This window comes from Aethalodelphis obliquidens, unplaced genomic scaffold, assembly GCF_003676395.1.
Source record: "Aethalodelphis obliquidens isolate GAN/ISIS:26980383/991018 unplaced genomic scaffold, ASM367639v1 scaffold51, whole genome shotgun sequence".
Lineage (NCBI taxonomy): Eukaryota > Metazoa > Chordata > Mammalia > Artiodactyla > Delphinidae > Aethalodelphis > Aethalodelphis obliquidens.
In genome coordinates, this window is record NW_020837995.1 from 4,833,594 (window position 1) to 4,855,866 (window position 22,273).

Below are 22,273 nucleotides of genomic sequence, written 5' to 3' on the forward strand. Positions count from 1 at the left end.
TTATAATCATTCTAAAGTTTAAGAAAATCCAAATCATATGATAGTTTGCTTTGAGACCATCCATATTTTCCCCTTTCCCTTTTTCTGTCTCCTTGACCTAGCAGCAGGAAGCCTTTGTTTGAGGTGTTCATCTGGAACAACTTTTCCACACTTGTTTTCATGTTCTGTTAGATTACAGGGCAGCAGGCCTACCTTTGAAGCTCCTTTCTCTTTTGTTTCTTTGGCGTGCACTCCAGTAATTAACTTTGTCCTTCTTTTATTTGTTCCAGTCAATCGCAGGCCACTCTGCTGAGCATCTTCTCCCAGGAGTACCAGGTTAGAAGTTTTCTCCTTTGTGAGGGTTGACAGGTGCCTAATTGAATGATGAATGTCCCTTTATTTCTTTGTAATTGAACTGCCAGCTCTCTGATTGGGTTGGAGGATATTCTCCTTTCCACATCGAGCACCGCCTGCGTCTCAGTGGAGGCCTGCCAAGCCTACCCATCCATCTGTCTAATAACATCTAGCCTTTGCTTATTTGGTGGACCTGTAATAAATTATGCTAAACCATTATTATTCTGACAATAATAATTTCCCTGTGTTGCGTGGTTCCATGTGCTAAATGTTTGCTGACTTGCACTGTCAGTGCCGCTTTCCATTGCTGACAGAGATGATGATAAATGACCATTGCTGGAGTGGCAGAAGGCAAGAGAGGCAGAAAATGGAGTCATTTATCATGAGATGACAGGTGTCAGTCAAGTGGCAAGTCTCTATGGAATTACTTTTTGTAGTTTTCAAATAAGTTGTTTTTAAGCAATGTTCTTCCTGGTTAAAAATGGCAATTGGATTGTAAAACTAGAGTGCGGAGGACTTAGATGGAATTGAATTGAGGGAAAATTAATACAAAGGTTGAAACAAGGAACAAGTTTTTCTTTGCCCTCTACAACCCTAAGCAAACTTAATTTAGATTCAATTACTATGACCCTGTTGGCTTTTACATATATACTGTACCTTGTGGTACAGTCAGGAGACATCCCAGCCACGCAATAGAGATTAAAATGCATAGGTTCATAGAGTAGAAGGGAAAAAAGATCTACCACCACCCAAATCCCCAAACTATTATTCGGTTTGTCCTTTATGTTAGACATTGGAATCAAGAAATGTGTCATTTTTGTTCTTGAACCTGATCTGTGACACAACATAAAAATCTTTTTTATTTTGTTTCAGAAACATATTAAGAGAACACATGCCAAACATCATACTTCGGAAGCGATTGAAAGTTATTACCAGAGGTATGACCTGCCTGCCCCACTAGAGGGTATCATAATACCTATTAATTGTAATAATAATTATGAATAAATTAGATTAATAAATTGATTTTCTATATAACATTCCAAGGCATCTTGTTTTAAGTCTCTTATTTAAGACTTCAAGTATATTTTTTTTAATTTCTCAAATACTCTGTTATATGGATTTAAAGAATATGGTGAAACCATCTTAATTTACATGTGTGTGAAATCTTTACTATGTAATAAATTGTTTCAGTATTAGAAAATCTCAGTTGGATGCTTGAAACTGTAAGCACATATCTTGGATAGATGCGTATGTTTATGCGTACGTATATCTACACGTATATGTGAAAGTTCTCAAACCAATTTTATTTCTTATTTAAATCAGCAAGTTGAAAAGTATATTAGAAAATAAGATTAAATTTTGATACAGTTGTATTTTGCATCGTCAGTATTGGGTTAGCCATTTTAGAAAGGCAAAAAAAGATATAAATCAAGTAAGGACATAAGGAGGCACATAATAATGTACAACTGTCAGATTTTAAGAGGGGTTTATGTTTTAAAAGGAAAGTCTTGAGTATTGAATCAATAACATGATGTTCAGGAGATATTTTAATTTCAGCCTAATTTATTATAGCTCCCAACCTCTTGTTCTGAAACAAAAAGAATCTTTAAAATAGCTCCTTTTTTAAAAAATTAAAAATTTTTTGGCTTTGTAATATGAGTGAATTACTTATAATGGTAAATGGTTATGGTTTGCATTAGAAATTATTGGTTGCTTTCTTAAATATTTTAAGGGCATACTGGAAAGGAAAACAGTTTGAAATATGCTCTTAAATTATTACGCTTAAGATTGACAGAGCAATCTTTCTGTGGTGAGAGTGACACCACTGATTTTAGATGAATGATTTTTATGCATGAAAATTCTATGAATTAAATGCATATGCAGATAAAATATTGGTATTATGTTTCTGTAAAGTCTTTTTTTCTTAAGAATTGAGTGTTTATTGAAGTTAGATTTTTTAAAAAGTATTCACTATGCCATAGTGGTAAAAGATATATTCTGTTTTGAGTAGAAGTGTCTGTTAAAGAAATATACATGCATACACAAACACACACACACACACACTTTTATACCTAGGAGAGTTACTCCTTAAGAAGCCTTTGTAAAGTTTGAAGTGATTTATTCAAAAGTCATAATCTCCTCAGTGAAATTAACATTTAAATTAAAGTCATCATCTAAATCATACATATAAAATTGAGAAAGGCCCATGAAGTGCTGTGAAGCCAACAACTGCTTTGGCAACCAGACTCTCCACTGAAAGACTGAAAAGTGGCTCATGTGTCAAAAAATACATTCTTATTTATAAAATTTATAGTCTTAGGCTTTCATATAAAAGTATGGTTCTATTCCAGATTTTAAGGCCCAGTTAACATCAACAAGGGAAAATAAAGCATTTCCTAGAAATTTGGAGATTTGCTAACAGGCCATGGGCTGCCCTCTAATAATCTTTTATTTCATCGTAAAAAAGCCGTTTTAATTAGATGATTTCTAAGATCTCTAAATGCTGCTTTTAAAAAATTTACTTTCATTAAAAACTAAATTTGAGGGGCTTCTCTGGTGGCGCAGTGGTTAAGAATCCACCTGCCAATGCAGTGGACATGGGTTCGAGCCCTGGTCTGGGAAGATCCCACATGCCACAGAGCAACTAAGCCCGTGCGCCACAACTACTGAGCCTGCACTCTAGAGCCTGCGAGCCACAACTACTGAGCCCACGTGCCACAACCACTGAAGCCCACATGCCTAGAGGCCGTGCTCCACAACAGGAGAAGCCACCGTAATGAGAAGCCCACACACCACAACAAAGAGTAGTCCCCGCTCGCCGCAACTAGAGAAAGTCCGCACGCAGCAGTGAAGGCCCAACGCAGCCAAAAAATAAAATAAATAAATAAATAAATTTATTTTTTTTAAAAAAAGTATGTTTGATTTCTGAGGTATGAACATACTTTATTGGATTACCTGGTTAGTTTAGGCCAAAAACAAAGATCTTTAAGTATGGTTACTCGAACAGTTGATTAGGTAATAATGAAAATATAGAAACATATTTGTATTTCTTTAAGTTTAGTTAAATGTGAGAACCTCAATTACTTTGAGGAGTCACGACATTTGAAACACAATCTTGAAGTTAGGCTGTAATGGACCGTCTAATAGGAAAGCAGTCCGACTGGTTTCTTACTTTACCACCCTGCTTCCTGACTTTTCTGCCCTGCACTTTGTGCTTGTAGACGGGCTGTGTTGTTACCTTTCAGATGATTTGACCTCACAGGTCTCTTGTTCTAAATGTGCAGGTTGAATGTCCCTGTATTCTCTGTGGTAAATTGGCCTTGAAAGGTTTTTGTTTCCCAGCTGATTAGAATAAAGGCAAAATTATATCAAACCATACTTAAGCAGTTTGACAGTCTCAACAATTTCTTCCTTTCTTTTTCTTTTATAAAAGTAATACATGCCTATTGTGAAAATTAAGTACATTTTTAATGGTATAAAAAAGAAATGAATGGATTGCCCATAATTGTGGCCCCCATAGATAACCACTGGTGTTTTTCATTCCAGTCTTTTGTCAATCCATTTTTACATAGATGAGGTCATCCTATATATGCAACTGTGAATTCTGAATTTGATACTTGGAAAAATGCATATTATTTTGAAGAGAGCGTTTTGTAAACATTTTTATTTTATTACTTCATATGAAGGTATCATAATTTACTGAATTATTCCTCTGTTGAGCATATATGTTTCCAATATTCTGATACAAATAATACTGTGATACATATTTTGGTGCATAAGTCTTTGCATTTGAATTAGTTTCTTAATATTTCTGTAGATGGAATTACTGGTGTAAACAATAAGCATTTAATGATCTTATTATATGTTGTCAAATTACCATCTAGAAAGATAGTAATGGTTACATTTCTACTAGCAATATCCGAGAATTCCTGTGTCTCTGTATTCTTGCTAGCATTGAGATGTTCTCAATTCAGAATTTGAAGTCCGTATTAAAGACCATACAATCCACAGAGTGATTCCATCATGGTTAACTGAAACTTCAAAGTATCCAAACAACAGTAGAAAATGTTTTCCTAAGCTTTTGAATTACTGAGGAAATTTCCTCAGTTCTTCATGTTGTGTGCGTATAGACACAGCTTGTTCATGTTGAAAAGAACTCTCTTTTCTTTCCCACTGTACTAATGGCATTTTAGTTCTAAACAGGAAACATACTTGGTAAAATTTATTTAGATTTATCTAGATCAGTGCACATGGGCATATATGTGCACACGCACACATACACAAACACACGCAAGTTGGTCAACTTTACAAGTTTCCTCATCAATAGCAAAGTTTAGAAATACTGTCTCTCATCTCCTCCTGTCTCTCAACACACACTGTCTGAGGGGCCAGCTTTATTAGCTTTGCAGAATCAGACCAGTTGGATTTTATTCAGATGTTCACATGGAAAAAAGGTTAGTTCAAATATGTTACTGATACCACATGATACAGATAGTTTCTAAAAATTCGAACCACTTTTTTGTTTAAATAGCACCATTTACTTTGCATTCACTGTGTCCCATCTACTATGCTAGGAACCAAGTATAAGAACCACAATACCTGTCCTCAGCTGCTCTGTTTAATGGGAAAATAGTTGCATGCATGGAGATGGATTCCAGAGATTTTCGATATAGAATCAACAAAGGTGGTATTCAGATGTAAGCTTAGTGAAGAATTTTGGTAGATTTTTGAAGTTTTACCATTATAGTTATAAAAATATTAAGATTAAATAAGTTTGCCTTATATTTAAAATCAATATATATTATTTTTAATCTTAGATGCTAATAGATCTTTCACACTCAAAAAACGTCATAAAATGGACCTTCTGGGAAGATCTTTTAAGGATGGTTTCACCCACGAGATATACATTTATTAGTCCTCCTGTGGCAAAGCTGGAGGATGACATACAGTCTATGCAAAGTAATTTCAATTTGCAAATAGGCATCAGGAAGGTAGCCCTGGTTACCTTAATGTAGTGTTCAGGATTACATTTTTATATCCCAGTTACAATTCAGATCTTTGCCAAGGACCTGCTGGATGAAGGTTCAACATTGATTTGTGTAGCCCTACCCCAAGGAGAGAGAAACAACCCATTATAACTGTGTGAATAGTCTATGCTGTAAGTTTGCACAAGATGTTTTGAGGATGGAGAGAAGGGTAGCATTAGGAATTTCTGATTATGACCTTACTGAATGCCTTCTGTAATTATCATGCTCCTTTGATTGCATATCTAAAAATTTGAGTAAACCTGATCTGTCACTTGATATGGGGGACAGTTAAAGTTCCCAGAAAGGACAAATGCAACTTCAGATTAATTTTAACTTAATTTCTTTTCCTTAGCACTTCTGAAGTGTTATAAGGTATAGGTGGGAAACAAACTGGGGAATAAATACAGTTAGAAGCAGATCTACCCTTTTCAGCATATGAGGACACCTCAGTAGACTTTGGGAGATCAGCGGTCCATTTCAGAGATTTACTGCTTACCAGCTAGGGGAGCCCAGATGGGTTTCATCAGTACTCTGGAGTTTGGTTTCTTTATATGACCAACTGGGAAGAGTAATCAAGCTCATAATTAGGAATTTCCACTGTATTAAGTATGAACATGCTTCAACTATTACATAGACTGTACAGATATAGGGGGCTAATGTTGTCGTTTGACCAACTCCTGTTGCTTTAAACTTAATAGAAGTGTTCTATCGGTCATTACCAGGATTGTGATTGATGCAGCATTTATATGAAACCATATAATTTGGACTCAGAATGATAGTTTCCGGGCACAGGCAGTGATCTGGGGTCTAGCTGTTCTCTTTCATTCTTTCCAAATTAACCCCTGAGAAGAGGTTCTGCTCTGGTCTCACAAGAGCTTTTCCCAGTCCTCAGATAGCCCAGGCACATTCCTGACATTTGCACTTACTGTTCTCTTGCTGGGAATGTTCTTCCTCTCTTGGCTGGCTGCTTTCCTTCTTGTGGGTTTCTACTTCAGTGTCACTTCCTTAGAGAGGGGCTTCCTGACCAACCCATCTAATTTATATTATATTGTAGCATATGTCATTACTTTATATATTTATTTCTCTTTTTCTTCTCTGTCTCTTCACTGTTATATGATCTCTGAGATGGCAGAAACCAAAGAAGTTTTGTTCCCTTCTGCTTCTTCAGAACCTGGAATAAGGCCTGACAACTAGTTAGCTCTCAAAAATACTTGTGGGATAAATGAATGTTAAGTAGAGAGTTGTAAAGATATACTATTATCAATATTGGCTTAAATACCCTGACCCGGAATCAGAATGCTTAATGCATGTGCGCTCTGGTTCGTTGCTCCGACTTGACGAAACTGATTGTTCCTTGAGCAGACCTATCAGTGCAATGGAAGTTCTGTAAGTTGACATGAAGGTCTTAGCTGACCTATTTCCCAGGGATCTTTCTCTAAACCACACTTGTCTTGTTTGTTTTTATTTTGTTGTTCCCTTGCTCCTGAAATGAAAGTACTTATTTCCCAGTTAGATTCCTAAACAATTTAAGAAAGGGCCAATAGATGAAAATGGATGTATTAGAATTACTTTGAAGTTATAATGATCCTGAGACTTTCCCCACCTTAAATAATTTGATTTTATTCCACTTCATTTATTGGAAATCATACATCTTTATAAGCATACCTGTGAAATTAATTCAGTTTTTGCTTCTGGCCGTTACAGGGAAGACCTCACCTGTTTACTTTGATTTTTACTATCAAACAAATGTTGTTAGTTTATTCAATCAAACAGTATACTATAGAGAAAATGTTCATACTTAATTTTATTTTCTTGCCTAAAATGGCTTTTTAAAATTATTTAATTACTCATTTATTAGAGAAAAAAATATGTATTCAGTATTACAATATAATCACCTATTATAAGCCAAGAACCATGCTAGGCATAATAAATTGAATAAAATGAAATTCTTCTACCTTCATGAGGCTTTCAGCCTTACAGTCGGGATGGGTTTGAGGTAGACAAGTAACTCAGCAGATACAGTGTTCTGGGCTAAGTGATGGAGAGATGAACAAGGTGCTCCTGGATTGCACATGAGGGATACTTAATGTTCTCCCAGGTCATGGTGGATGAAAAAGGCAACATACAATCTGAATCAGGAGTTATCCAGGTGAAGGGCTGGAGTGGGGAACAGTGACTAGAGATGAGGCTGGCTGAAGAGAGTAGGTAGGAACCAGATTATGAAGATCCTTACGAGAATGTTTAAGTGGTTATAATTTAATCTTGAGATTTAATGTGGGGCTTTTGAAGTGTTTTAAGGAGGAGAATGGTATGTTCAGGTCTTTGTTCTAAAACAAATCACTCTGGCTTCCATATCTGGGATGAATTTGGGGAGTTGTTTGTTTGTTTGTTTTGCAGGGTTAGGGGATGAGGAGAGCTGGAGGTTATGACAGAAATCCAGAGCAGATAAGATGATGGCTTGTATTACCTATTAAAGGTGTGCTGACCCACTGATGAAAAGTCTGTTCCATATTTTTCCTAATAAGGTGTCAACCAATCCTATGAACTAAAAGTAAATAAAAAAGTGATATGCTTGCATGGATGCGTTTTTCAGGAGTAAACTTATTTCCTTCCCATGAGTGGCTGTGGTATAGATAAAGCCAGGGTGATAGGGATAGTTCTTTTCAAAATCACCTCTGTGTTCACTTACATGTTAGGAGGTGAACACAAGGGAGACCTGTGTACTCAGACGTCCTTTCCCCAACTTCAGTTAGTTAGTTGACAGTGGTTTTGAGGTAAGTTGTTTTTTGTTATTCTTTTCCCTTCAGTGCTTTCCTATGACAGTAGCATACTTTAACTAGCGTTGAGCGTGGCATTTGCCCAGGAGAAACATGTACACACAGGGGATGCTGACAAGTCTATGCTGGCCTTTTCTTGTCACTGCATTACCACTTGGCTTTGTCTTGTCTAGGTATCTGAATGGAGTGGGGAAAAATGGAGATGCCCCAGTACTCCTGGAGCTAGCCAATGAGGTAAAGTTATTGTTATTATTTTATTTAAACTTACGTAAAACCTAAGGGGCCTATCTAGAGTAGCTTTGCTTAGAATTATAATTAACCTTAAAAAAAAGAAAGATTTTGAAATGCAAAGCAGATAAAACATTTTATCTTAGATGCAGTAGACATTTAAATTGCTCCCTGGTCTCTTTGTACTTTTAATAATTGGACCAAGAACTTATTAATAAATCAGTTAACATAATTAGTCTACTTCTTTTAAAGCACATGTGTAAACAGCTTCTTGGTTTCTTATTTTGTGGGAAATTTCAACCAAACAGCTCAGGACATGCTCTTCTTTAGATGTGTTGTTTTAATTTAGTGTGAGACATACCTGTGTCAAGTACAGAGATGTATGCCAAGAAAATCTATGCTGTCATAAAAGTGAAGAGAGAAATTGTGTACCTAAAGATGTAACATTTACTTGATTCATTTGTTGTTGTTGGCAAACTTTTATTATAATAAAAGATACGTGCCTTCTAGAAAAGCCTTTCTTTATATGAAGAAGCATACTCTTCTTATTAACACCAAGCATGAAGTGATTTGTTGAACTTATCTGTTAACTCTTATCTGCTTCTGTTTGGGGAAACAATAATAGTCTCACATTTAAAAAAGGAAACCCCAAAGACTTCCCATGAATGAAGAAGCTGTAAAAAGTTCATAATAGTTGCAGAGAGCATACAGAAAAAATAAAATATTTAATTCCTAAACTTTAAAATATTTATCCACTGTAATAAGAGCAATACAATATTTAGTCTGACTTGGAACTGCTTATGCAAACCTCATAGGGATGGAATGAAATGTACACTATTTTTGTGTTGCATTATAATGGAAAACATAGAAGCAAGGCAGAAAATGTGTATTTGCATTAAAGATGACTAGGTGCTGTGAGCATTAAGTGTTGCAGTAGCAGCGAGTTCTCCATGTTATATTAGCAAGGAAGGATGGCTTCTCTCACAGCTTCTGTCTGCTGTGCACCACTACAGTCAGCCAATGAGTAATTACCTATAAGTTACTAGGAGGTTTTAATAGTCTAGGCAATGTCTGCACAATCTGATGGGATAGTTAACATATAGAATGAATTTCTCTCCTCCTAGCAAAACATCTATTGATATTTTATTCTTTTTTTAAAAAAATTTCTAGAGCAAGGTGGTTTCTAAGTGTCTCCAGACTTCATTATTAGTCGATTCTATTAGCAACTTGAAGTATCTGAGCTATAACTAATTCAGAATGTAGTGATTGTCCTTTATGAGAAAGAAGAGTGTTCTTTATGAAAAAAAAAAGCGTTCTTGATACAGCATCTAGAAAGAGTGTGATACAAATGTGGTAGCCATTTTTATAGATGATATTGGTGGTGTAAGTTTTATATAGTAGCAATTTATATTCATTTGAATTTTTAATGGACATTTCTGTTGAGCTTAGCTTATTTAGCTGACCTCAACTTCCATCCTCTGGTAATATGGAAAATTTTAACCCACTGACACATTTTCTCCTATATCAATAAACCTGTTATTTACCATGAATATATAGTAGTGTTTAATCAAAGAAAAGAAATAGTTATTTAAAGATGTTTTCTCTCCTTTGGCTGCGGATTAGTACAGAGATAATAGCACCTTCTGAGAGATTGCTAATGCATTAGGGAAATTTGGGAACGACTGGTACCAGATTATGGCTTCTAAACAACCAAGCTGCCATTTTTATATGATAGTTAATACCTAAATGACATATGCTTGCATCTGGTGACAATTGATGTGATGGTGATGCTTTATGAGTCACTATATATTTAATCAGTGAAAACTATAAAAATTGATGAGAAATACATAACATTGATATATTACAGTGTGTAGCAGCTCTCTTAGATAAGAACAAATTTGATTTGGAGGGTAGGGACTCTGTGTGGTCGTCATTGATTTATAAATATCTTAATACTAATTTTCCTATTTCAAGGCTAAAAATGAACATTTTAGGAAATCTTGCTTTGTTAGTAATAATAAGATCAGTCATTCTGTTCTCTCCACACAAATATTTTCAAGTGAGATTTGAAGCACTATGAATTTTACTTACATGCTAAATTCTGACATGAAGCATGATGGCCCTATTTCAGAGAAAGATGGACACATGATTAATATGAAAATTAGGGAGATGCAAGTACCTGAACTAATAAGGTAGTCCTTATTCAGGCTGGACTACCTTCAGTAATTTCACCATTTTTCATGTGTCAGCTCTGATGTGGGTTACTAGGAATAAGCAGCTTCGTGGAAAGCATTTCTTTCTACTTGGGGAATTTAAGGGCATCCGAGTACATACATATTTGAAAAAACTGTTCATACAAATGAAGCCAGCCTTTTTGTCTAGTTACTAAATCAAGATAAAATTTTGGTATGAGTACAGGACTTGAAAACCTGTCAAGAAAAAATCATGGTGATAATATATGAGGAACATTTGCTGTCTTACACCTAAGATAAAAGACTTGTTTTAAGGGAGCATTATTACTCCAGAAAAACACACACGTATTTGTTGGTGAAATTAAATCAGTGGTTAATAAGGGACCTGAGAACCAAAAAGAAGACAGTAGGTTTCTAAAAGAATAGATGCATTTTTTATTAAAATGACTGTTAGATTGAGTATTCCCTATTTTCTGTTTGAGCTTTTATAAAAAAAGTTACCTCCCTGGCTTCTGTACTAGCCTAAGTAACATTTCAGATAAACGTAAGGATGGTGATCTTACAGTGCAGGTATTATTATTATTGTTTTTATTATTAATATCTCCGTAATCTAGCTATTTTATTATATTAAACAAGATATTTTATATGTAAGGACCTTACCAAAATTTCAGTCAAGTCTTTAAAGATAAAAAACCTAAAATCAGTAAAATCCATATTTTTAATGGCTAAGGACGTTTAATTTAGTTTGAAACTGCATTCAAAACAATGTAAATATAGACAGTTGGAAAGAAAAAAGGATAGTTAGAATAAAAAAATAATATTGGCCTATCAATGGAAAAAATTGAGAAAAGCCCATTTTACAGTTTTAGATGAATATGTACTATTTTTAAGTTGTTCCATTCTTTTTCTCCAATATTATATTCAACAATTTGCCCTATTTATTCTTTTCAGCAGCATAGATCATACTTGTTATAATTTTATTATGATAGAAGCCACCAAGAGTAGGAAAGATTTTAATGAATGATGCTTGTTGTGGTTGATTAAAATTGACTTCCTCTTCAGTATTGACGAAATATTGGAATATCAACTGCTTGCACAACTTGACAGTTTTAATTTTCTATTTCTGTTTTGTGAAGGTGGACTACGCACCCTCATTAATGGCTCGGATTATACTGGAAAGGTTTCTACAGGAGCACGAGGAATCTCCACGTGAGTTACCTTTTTTCTAATAGTACTCTTTTCCTCCCTTCCCCCAATTTAAAAATAATTTACGCAGCATTTCAAGTCACTTAATGAGAGCCAGATTCCAAAACGGCTATCATGAGCAGTTAATGACAATTAAACGCAATATAAAGGACCACCCGCAACTTAAATACTCTTCAGAATAATGCTTTCTTCTTTGTCTAAATTCTACATTCACCTCTCCATTCAGCAAAATAGACAATGTGTATCAAACTCAAAAATTGATTCATCTTTCATATATAGAACAAGATACATCATTTAAAAAACCACTGTCAGGGAACTGGCTCTAAAAGAAACATTCATCCTTTTTATTTTAATTCAGCAAGACTGGAGAAATACTACTTCCAAATGCAAAAGTGAATTTCACTGGTCTTCGTACAAGAAAATAAAAAATAAAAAAAGTAAAGAATAGAGCTACAGGAGGAGGTTCAAGCCTAAATTAATTTGCCACTGAAAAAATACATTTTGTTATTTTCTCTGTGTCAACTGCATGATTAAAACCGGCTGTTAAGTGAGCTCTGGGGATGTGCTCGTAAAAGATTTATGAGTAATATTCAATGTGATATTCAAAGTGAGTCATGAATATCAGGATAATTGCTCTCAGTGCTGGCTCTTTTACTAGGCAGGAGTTTGTCAACTGCCCCATAAATATTTGCCTAGTCTCATGTAAAAAAGACAATTTCATCTTCTGCATTTTTATTACCTAGTGTAATGTTTACCTTTGGAGCTTAGCTGTGGTAGAATAGGTAAAGAGCTTTGGAATATGCTTTATGCATATAATCTTCCCTGTTTGAAAGTAGAAGATAATACCTACTAAAATATCATCCAGTAGTACATGTTGGATTTTTATTTTTTTATTTTTTGTCAGGGACTTCTCCTTTGATTTTTCTTTGAATCTGCAGTTATCAGTGACTGGTGGCCCAGTTACCTTGTGAAGGTTTCGTTTGAATGAATTAAGTACTTCCCCTAAAAATTCAATATCATTTCAATAGATGTAGCCTCTAAAGTAACCTGCAGTGATGCTTCATGAGGAAATCACATGATGTCAGAATGGTATGGTTTCGATTTAATCAAGAAAGAGATTAAAGTGGATGTGTGTTATTTTCAACTTCGCCGCAGCACCGCCATTTGTCAAAGTCAACCTTCTGATTGCTTTGGACCTACTGCTATCCAGGTCTTGTCAAAATAGTAGTCAGCATAGTCAGAAGCAGGTAGACCGGCCTATAAAGAACAGTAGCCCACACAGTAAAACAGAATTCATTGACTTGTGAATTATGAAGTTAATAGGTTGATCATAAATTTTGTAGCCGTTAATTTATCTTTATAACACTAGCACATCTTCAGTACATTCTTCTTTTTATTTTGTACCATTTTACATAGTAGAGTTAAATAGTACTGAATATAATTTTGATGTATACTGTATATCAGAATTCCTATAATTCCAATGCTAGGATTAAATGTTTTGCATGAATACACTGGAGAAGGACATGAGCATTTTTAGAAACATATCAAGGAAAGGGTATTTCAAGAATGTGGCTTCTTGGAAAGGAGGCAAATGTAAATATTGTATGCTTGAATTACACTATGATTATGTATAATCAAATAACTGTATTTTGAGGCTTTTTCTTTTAAAATTGGTTGGGTTAATGGCTGTTTTACTGTGAGTTGTTACAGAGTCAGATTTTTTTTTTTCCTTTAAGTAAAATCGTGACAGATATTTCATGTTATTTTTAATCATCATACTAGGCTATTGTGAAGCCACCTTTTTAACTCCATACTTGCCAATAGGCTGACGGCCAGTCAAAAAAGCTATTTAAATATTCTTCTGGACAGAAAATCATTTTTTAAATCTTTTTATGATTAATGACAAACCATTATGAGAGGTTTATCATTTTAAAAAGTAACAGAAAATGTTAAAATTATTGCCAGATTGTAGAATTCATTCAGTTTGCTGATGACGCTGGGTTGTCTTGCTTTCTTTTCTTTGTCTTTCTCATCCCTCTTCCTTCCTTTCTTCCTTTTTTTCCCCCCTTCAAGTAAAGAGCTTTAAGATACTGTGGCTTATATTCTGACACTTTCTTCCCCTTCACAGCAGCGACCTGGCTGGCCTTTGGCAATGAAATTCAATGCACATGGCTCCGCAGTCAAATCATCAGATTTCCCTGTGTGTATATTAGAGTTTTGTACTGTGTTTCCATTATGAAACAATGCGGGGATAATTGTCTTTGGTAGCAATTAGCTAACAGGTTTGTTCAGTGCTGTTGGCACAGGCATCCGTCATCCCCTTCCCTGAGCACACTTTTTGTCTAGTGTGGACTACGGGGATCAATAGAATTCTATATAGGGGAAATCACCTCGGCTTTAATGAGCTGCAAGTCTCAGTCAGTCTTGGTTTGTATTTTTAATTTTTTCCTCTTAAAATTAGAAATCAGGGGAAAAAATCCTATTCCTTTGAGAGTGGAGAGTACTGTGTACGTACTGTTGCTTCCACTGGATCAATGCTCGGTTTTAAATTGTTTTTTCCTTCTATAAAAAAGTATAGTTAATAGCATGGGACACATAAGTCGTGTGATTTCAGTAACATATTTTTTAAATATCTACTCTTAAGGAGTGCTGTTGGGATTTTTGTGGGATAATTTTTAGAGTATGATATGTATGTTCTGCTCAGCATCTCAGTAGTTAAAAAGAGACCTGAGTGGCACTTTGATAACAAACAGTTTCATAGTACTAATTTTGTGGTTGCCCCTGGTTAAGTCATGTTTTACAGTCTTTTAGGATACTTTGATGTTGTGCTGTTGCTTACCCTCCCAACAAAACTAACATATTGATAGGATAGGTATTACGGAGACTGAGTTCCAGAAAGGATAAGTGACTTGGCCATGATCCTATAGTTATTACTACACAAAGCTGACCCTAGAGCCCAGATTCCAAAATACCGTTGTTCAATTATACTGAATTGAGTCGTTTTTCTTCCTTCCAACTTAGTTTAGTGAAATTTACTCACGTTGTACCATTTTCTTTTCCCCCTAAAATCCTTACGGACTCTAAAGTCAGTTTGTTCGGAGGGAGAATAGTAGTAAGCATTTCTTTGGTTTTCTGTGGCCTCCAAATAGCCCAGGTGAGGTAAAGGAGGCCAGTTTACAGGTGAGGAAACAGACTCTGCAGAGTTTGTAAACAGAACTGGCGTTAAAGTGCGTGGTGGTCTATGGTGGTGCCGGTACCCGAATCCAAGACTTCCTGCTCCTAGTCAACAGCTCCTTTTACTGCATTAGGGTGAATGAAGTAGCAGTTAGGATAATTTTGGACGAAATGCTGTCAGAATAGGATTGCAGGTTTTCCTGTCACAGTACAGACCTGAGCGAAAGCAGGAGATGAAGCGCTCTTACTCTCATGCCATCATGTCGAGTGATTGAGCCCTACCCCATTCAGTAGTCTTTCTTCCTAGCATGGGATATTACCAACAGCATTTTTTTTTTTTTTTTTTTTGCGGTACGCGGGCCTCTCACTGCTGCGGCCTCTCCCGCCGCGGAGCACAGGCTCCGGACGCGCAGGCTCAGCGGCCATGGCTCACGGGCCCAGCAGCTCTGCGGCATGTGGGATCTTCCCGGACCGGGGCATGGACCCGTGTCCCCTGCATCGGCAGGCGGACTCTCAACCACTGCGTCACCAGGGAAGCCCCCAACAGCATTTTAATTAATAACGAGTAGCGGGTAGACTACATTTTGGGCTGGTTTCTTGGAAATGAAAGCCCTTATATTTTGAACAAATCCTGTAAATATCAACGTACATTTTTTTCCTGTTTTGTATCATGTTTTTAATTGCACCAACAGAGAGTAAAATTGGAAAGTGATGACCAGTTATAGACTGAATCGCTAAAAAAAGCCTGAATTTTAATTCCATGTTTTATAATCTATTCCTGGGGTCTCACCTTCCCATCTTAACTTGTTCAGGAAGGCTAGAGATTGTCTTTTTTTGTAATTGTTCAGTGCTCCCCCATTTTAGTGGATGTCCTGCTCCATGTTAAGTCTCAAGTATTAAATGTGTGCACGAGTGAATGAACGAGTGTCACACTAAGCACGGTGACTTTCTCCTAAGAGTCATACTACAGATAACCCTGTTTATGGAGATTTTCTTAAGTGGAGTAGATATGGAAATGAAAATATCTTTAAACAGGAGAAGATTATCTAAATGTTTACAGTCCCTCCATGAAAATCTTCCATGTGAAAGCTCTTTTTAATAGGGAGGCTGGCGTTATAATAAAATTGTGAGCATATTGATGGTTCTTGAGTCTGAATATAAGGCAAATTAAAGTTTCTGAAGAACCTGTGGGAAAATACCCCCGTTCACATTAGAAACTGATGGTTTTGTTTACTTCCTGAAGATTTTATACAGCTTTTCTTAGCTTTCTTACATATAGCAGTATATCCTCCCTGCTTTCGGATATCCCACCATTAATAGTAATATCCTTTTAAAATAAACAATACAGTTGAATGAATTTGCAGTGAGGATGAATGTTTTGTAGAATTCCAGTTTACTCTTGGTTTTCCTAAGGGAATGTGCTCTTCTACCTAATATGCGTGTGATTACCCCTCCCCCCAACTGAAATAGTTTTCTCCAGTGGAATTATTAATTTTTGTTCTTAATTTCATTAAGGTCATTAAAAAAAAAACTGGTTTAGAGCTTTGGGCAGTGTGCCAGCCCATCAGTACACAGTATACTCATCTTTAAAGCTCTAACTTTAATAGAAGAAAGTGTAAAAAAGCATTCCGTACGTATTTGGATCTAAGTAGACTTTGAGTGGTCCCTTACTAACAATACTGGAATATTGATTTCTTTGGAATTCATGTTCTTCATTTTTCTGCAGTATGTCAAGAGCTATTTGAGTGCTGACTATGTTCTGGGCACTACGTTAGTTGCTATAGCAGGTGGAAAGAGACATAAAACTCACAGCCTTTCCATCAAAGAATTCTCAGCTTAGTGGGATGTATGAAGCATGCACATAATAATTATCATTCTACATGTGCTTTTAGAGACAAAAACATGCTGGAAGGAGTCAATGGAAAGATATGTTCTGGTTTGTAGAATTAAAGAGGCTTTATGGACTGGGGGAGTATAGCTGCAGGGGAAGAGAATTGAAGACAGAGAGCTGTGTGAAGCAAGTATGAGGTCTGCTTAAGAAGAATCCAGAGTCACTAGATGAAAGCTTGTGTGTACAGTCTTGGTGGGAATTAAAGCTGGACAGATTCAGTTAGAAACATATAATGGAAGATACTGAATTTGAGACCTAGGAGTTTATATTTAAGTTATCAGGCAATGGAAAGCCATTGATGGTTCTAAATAGCAGAGTGCCAGGATCAGAGTTTTCGATTTTTTATGGCAGTGCTTTTCAACAAGACAGAGGTGAAAGATATCATTTGGACCGGGTGGTAACTAGGATTCCCAGCACTTTTCTGTAACTCCCCTTCCACTCTTCCACTCAAGAAAATATATTGGAATACCTTGACGAAGAGTAATATTACTATATAAATATGTAAATCAACTTTCATTTATTAAAAAAATACATTTACTTTATTAGTTATAAATTACTTGCAGTACACTTTATAATTGATCATGACAGAGAGCTGTGTATTGTGACAGCAGTCAAGAACGAAGGTTGAGGGCTTCCCTGGTGGCGCAGTGGTTGAGAGTCCGCCTGCCAATGCAGGGGACGTGGGTTCGTGCCCCGGTCCAGGAAGATCCCACATGCCGCGGAGCGGCTGGGCCCGTGAGCCATGGCCGCTGAGCCTGCGCATCCGGAGCCTGTGCTCCGCTACGGGAGAGGCCACAGCAGTGAGAGGCCCGCATACAAAAAAAAAAAAAAAAAAGAACGAAGGTTGATTCTTTTTCTCTCAAAAGATGAAATGCGTTAGATTGTGCCTGTGCTGTTTTCTCCCATTTAGTTTTAAAGCCTCGGATGCCAATTTTTGCCTCAATATTTAGAGTTCCTTTGAGCCTAATTAATTCATTCTTTCTACAAAAGAACTTCTGAACCTCAAATCTGCTTTTTCTTCTATAGTTGAAGTGCCCCATAATCCCGCTTTCCATGAGTAGCTAATGTCTTGTCTCCCACTGTATTTCTGCCACCCTATCTACTGGCTTAGATCTCTCTTCAGTTTTGATCCTTTTTCATGTCTTTATTTAGTTATTACCCACTTAAGGCAATTCAGGTAAGCAATAATAATAATATCTGATAGTCGCATAGCACATACTGTATATGCCAGGTACTTTCTAAAAGTTTACTTAATATTGGGGTATTTAATCCTCAGAACAACTATATGAGACAAGTGGTAGTATTATTCCCATTTCCAGATGAGAAAACCGAGGCACAGAGATCTTGAGTGTCTTGCCCCAGGTTAAACAGTAATTAGTGACAATATGATTTCAGAGCCCAAGCTCTTAATGATTATGCTAAACTGCCTCCCTTGGAAAAAGTATTTTGTCACAGAACTCTGTGTTGTGAAACTTGTATAGCTAAATAGTTTTTCACATGAGTTGGAAAACTTCGAAGTCAACACTGAAGTTCACAACTGTTATAGCCTGGGCATAAACTCATCAAATTTCCCAGTTTATCCAAAAAGAGGTCTTATTTTTTCTGTAAATCTCAGACTTTTAAGTGCCTGTGTAATTCATTTACTTATGTCATATAGCACTATATGTCTTTATAAAAAGGAGTTTTAACATATAAGTGCTTAACCTTTACTTCTTAATGATGAGCTTTTAAATTGTTATTGTGCTGACATAATTAGGTGTAACACCTAAAATGCTTTGTGTGTATAGCTATAAAAAGAAAGTAATGTGATCTAGGACTGACAGTAAAGCTGTATCTAGGAAAAAATCCTATGGAAGGTTGAAATTGAATGTGGTAACTGCAATTATCTAAAAGGAAGTCTATTACCTTATGATAAAACTGTCAAAATAATGATTGGGTACTCCCACAAATTGTGCAGAGAATCAATAAAACCAATATTACATCACGGTTTGAGAATTTAGGAATTCCACTTTCTCCTAATTCATGAGAGAATGCTAATATATTTAAGAATGAGATAATTGTACGGTGTTCTTTTCTTTTTTTTTTCCCTGCTTCATTTTGTAAGCAGCTCTTATTAGAGTAAATATTTTTGCTTGAGTAGCTTGATGAACAGTGTTCTTGGAAAATCTGAATAGTAGTTATTCATTAACCAGATAAAAATGTACAGACAGTATGAGCTACTTCCTTTTGCCTTGCAAGGACATAAAATGCAACATTTTGAGTAGATCTCCTTTGTTGATGGCAGATAACTTCTGCTTCATTCAGGGCCCATGCAGTGACCTTTGGGATCATAGTCAATCTGTGATGTCGTTGTATATGAGCTAACCTTTGTATTTTAATGGGGATTATCAAATTATTCTTGCTAAAACTAAATTGTATAGATTGGTAAATGATTTATCTTCTTCACTAAGCCACCTAACCTCCAAATTTTAATTTTTGTCTTCAGCCTAAGACATTTTATATAACTTATACAGGAATGAGTTTTGGTGGACTGTTTTCCTTGTCTTGGTCCATTCCCTGGTCTCACATTCATAAATATTTGTTGACTTGAAATACATATTTTGTTGATAATGTACCTACCATTTACTTGTTGAGTAAGTAACACAGGAGTATGGGGCATTTCAACTCTAGGATTGAGAGGAAATTTCGGAATTTTGCAGGTAAATCCTAAAGCATTGGAATAGAACTTTATTCTTTAAAAAAGTTTTAATATGTTTTATTTGACATAGATAAGGCACATGTTATTTTACAGTTTTATAAATGATAAACAGTGCTCAGGATAAATGACCAGCCTAGTCTACAGCTAGAGAGGGCAAGAGTTGGGGCTTGAACCCAGATCATCCAGGCCTACCTGCTCCTCTGCTTACCCTCACTGTGTGTCTAAATGCCCAAAGGAATGAACAAAAGCAGTGAGCAAGGGAAGGGACCTAGGTCTTTTGATTTCGAGTCATCTTCTTTCCATTATTTAATGAATGTGAATTAATAGCATTGTTTAGAATATTACCCAAGTGCTTAGCTTCTCTTAATGTCAGAGAAGTTTATCTCTTTTCTACCTAAATCTTATCTGTTACAGTTTGTGTATATTTCCACTTGTTGAGTTGGAATCCCAGTTTAATCCTATACTAGCTGTCACCTTGATTAACTTCTGTGGGAGCCATGGTTTGCTCTTCTTTAAAACTGGACGACAACATCTGCCTTTCAAGGTTATACAGATTAAGGATGATTTTGTAAAGTACGTAGCATGCTGCTTGGCACATATTACCACTCAAATGATAGTGACTTTTGTAGTAATAGACAGTGATATTCCTATACTTACTTGAAACATAGGAAGGAATTAATTTACCCTTCATCTTCTTTAAGTACTCTTGAAATTCCAATTCTCTGATCATTGTGGAGATCCTGAAACCTCTTGAAATACTTTCTGTGATGTTCTTTATGGGGAGAAATTCATTATCGCCTTATCAAAGCTGCATAGAATGGGAGGATGAACTCCCATCTCTTGAATTCTCTTACTAATTAACTTTATCTTGTAATAACAAAACAGCATATGGATGGTCTATCTATCTATGTGCTAAGGAAATTTAAAACCTTTTTTTTCTGCCATAATCATTCATAATTATACCTCCTCACACTTCAGGAATTCTTTTAGCCGACACTCTTTCAAAAGCAACGGGAGTTGGGTTTTTGGTGGTAATGGAAGGGTTATATTTCTCATGAGGTCATTTCTGGGGGCAGAAAGTCCACTGGAAAGCTTTTACTTTTTTAAAGAAAAATTTTATTGAGATACTTTTAGATGTATAGAAAAGCTGCAAAGATAGTACATTGCATTCTCCCTGTACCTGTCCCTCAGTTTTAGTTACCCCTAACGTTGTAATTTTATATTACTGTTTTACGTTTGTCAACACAAACACAAATAATTGTCAAGTAATTGGTACATTACTATTAATCAAACTCCAGACTTTATTTTAATTTTACCACTTTTTTTAGTTAATGGCTTTTTTTTCTGGTTCAAGATCCTATGCAAGGTCCCACATTACATTTAGTTATCATGCTCCTAAATCTCTAGTATGTGACAGTTATTTAGCCTTTCCTTGTTTGTGATGACCATAATGGGTTTGAGGAATGTTGATCAGGTATTCTGTATGTCTCTCCATCTGGGTTTATCTGATGTTTTTCTCCTGATAGGACTGGATAGGTTTGGGGAAAGAATACCACGGAGGTGAAGTTCCCTTATCATCATGTCATATCAACGGGTACATGATACCGATATAACTTGTCACTAGTTATGGTAACCTAAGTCTCTTGGTTAAGGTGGTAGTTGCCAGATTTCTCCACTGTAAAGTTGCTATTTTCCCCCTTCCACACTCTGTATTCTGTAGAAGCAAGTCACTAAATCTAGCCCACACTCAAGTTGAGGGAGACTAAACTCCACCTCCTGGAAGAAGGAGTATCTAGATGTATTATTTGGAATTCTTCCGTAAAGAAGTTTTATCTCTTCTATTTATTTGTTTAATCATTTACAAAAACATATTCATATATATACACTTGTGTATATTTTAAATTTGAGTTATATTCGAAGGAGACACCTTTCATTTAGATTCGGGTGTTAAATTTGTACCACACGTTCTATCATTCATCTCAGTGATGAAATTACTTAGTATCAGTCCCAAGTAAAGCCCTCTGCAGAATGACTGATAAATTTTCTTTGGTTACATACTCTCTTCTTCATAAAAAGAGGCCTGTCAATGCTATAATAAGTATCAAAAATTAATTTCCTGATCTGAATTTTCACAAATCTGTTCTATTTATGAACAAGTACCTTTTTGTTTTGTTTTTGAAAATCAACTAGTTTTGATTATTAGGGACAATGCTTTTGAAGTGAAGAAATCAAAATAAAGGTGAATTCTTTTTTAAAACCTGGATCTAATTTTGGTCTTTTCCGTGCTTCAGTCACCTCTCTTCCATAAATTATCAAAAATGCTGGTCAGTCAGAGAATACCTCTGTTTAGAAGGTATTCGGTCGGCAGTGTCCTATGGCCTATTTGACTTATTTGAGCTAGTGGGAACCTGCTGTTATTGCACAGGGAGCTCAGCTTGGTGCTCTGTGATGACCTAGATGGGTGGGATAGAGTGGGGGCAGTAGGAGGGAGGTCCAAGAGGGAGGGGATATATATATACATATAGGTGATTCACTTCGTTGTACAACAGAACTAACACAACATTGTAAAGCGACTATATGCCAATAAAAAAAAAAATTCTTGTTTCAATCTTGCTTTTCTGCATTTCCACCGTAGCTGTTCCTGCTGAGTTTTCAGACTACTGATGAACATTTGGTAAAGAAAAGTACGGCTTGTTTAAGAACATTCCTTTAAATGATAAGTTGCATGTTTAGTTGCTTCAGGTTAA

At 35.9% G+C, this 22,273-nt stretch overlaps 1 protein-coding gene across 5 annotated transcripts in view; it reads left to right on the forward strand.

The window, feature by feature from the left end:
• CDIN1 (CDAN1 interacting nuclease 1) overlaps positions 1 to 22,273 on the forward strand; it is a 220,735-nt gene that overhangs the window by 60,898 nt on the left and 137,564 nt on the right. For all 5 annotated transcript variants that reach the window (XR_003428168.1, XM_027083825.1, XM_027083827.1 and 2 more), the window contains exons 2-5: positions 270 to 315; positions 1,207 to 1,271; positions 8,311 to 8,371; positions 11,694 to 11,766. Coding sequence is in view for 4 of the 5 variants with exons in the window: in XM_027083825.1 (XP_026939626.1) it covers positions 270 to 315; positions 1,207 to 1,271; positions 8,311 to 8,371; positions 11,694 to 11,766 (245 nt within the window). In the remaining variant the exon portion in view is untranslated. The remainder of the gene's footprint in view (positions 1 to 269; positions 316 to 1,206; positions 1,272 to 8,310; positions 8,372 to 11,693; positions 11,767 to 22,273) is intronic.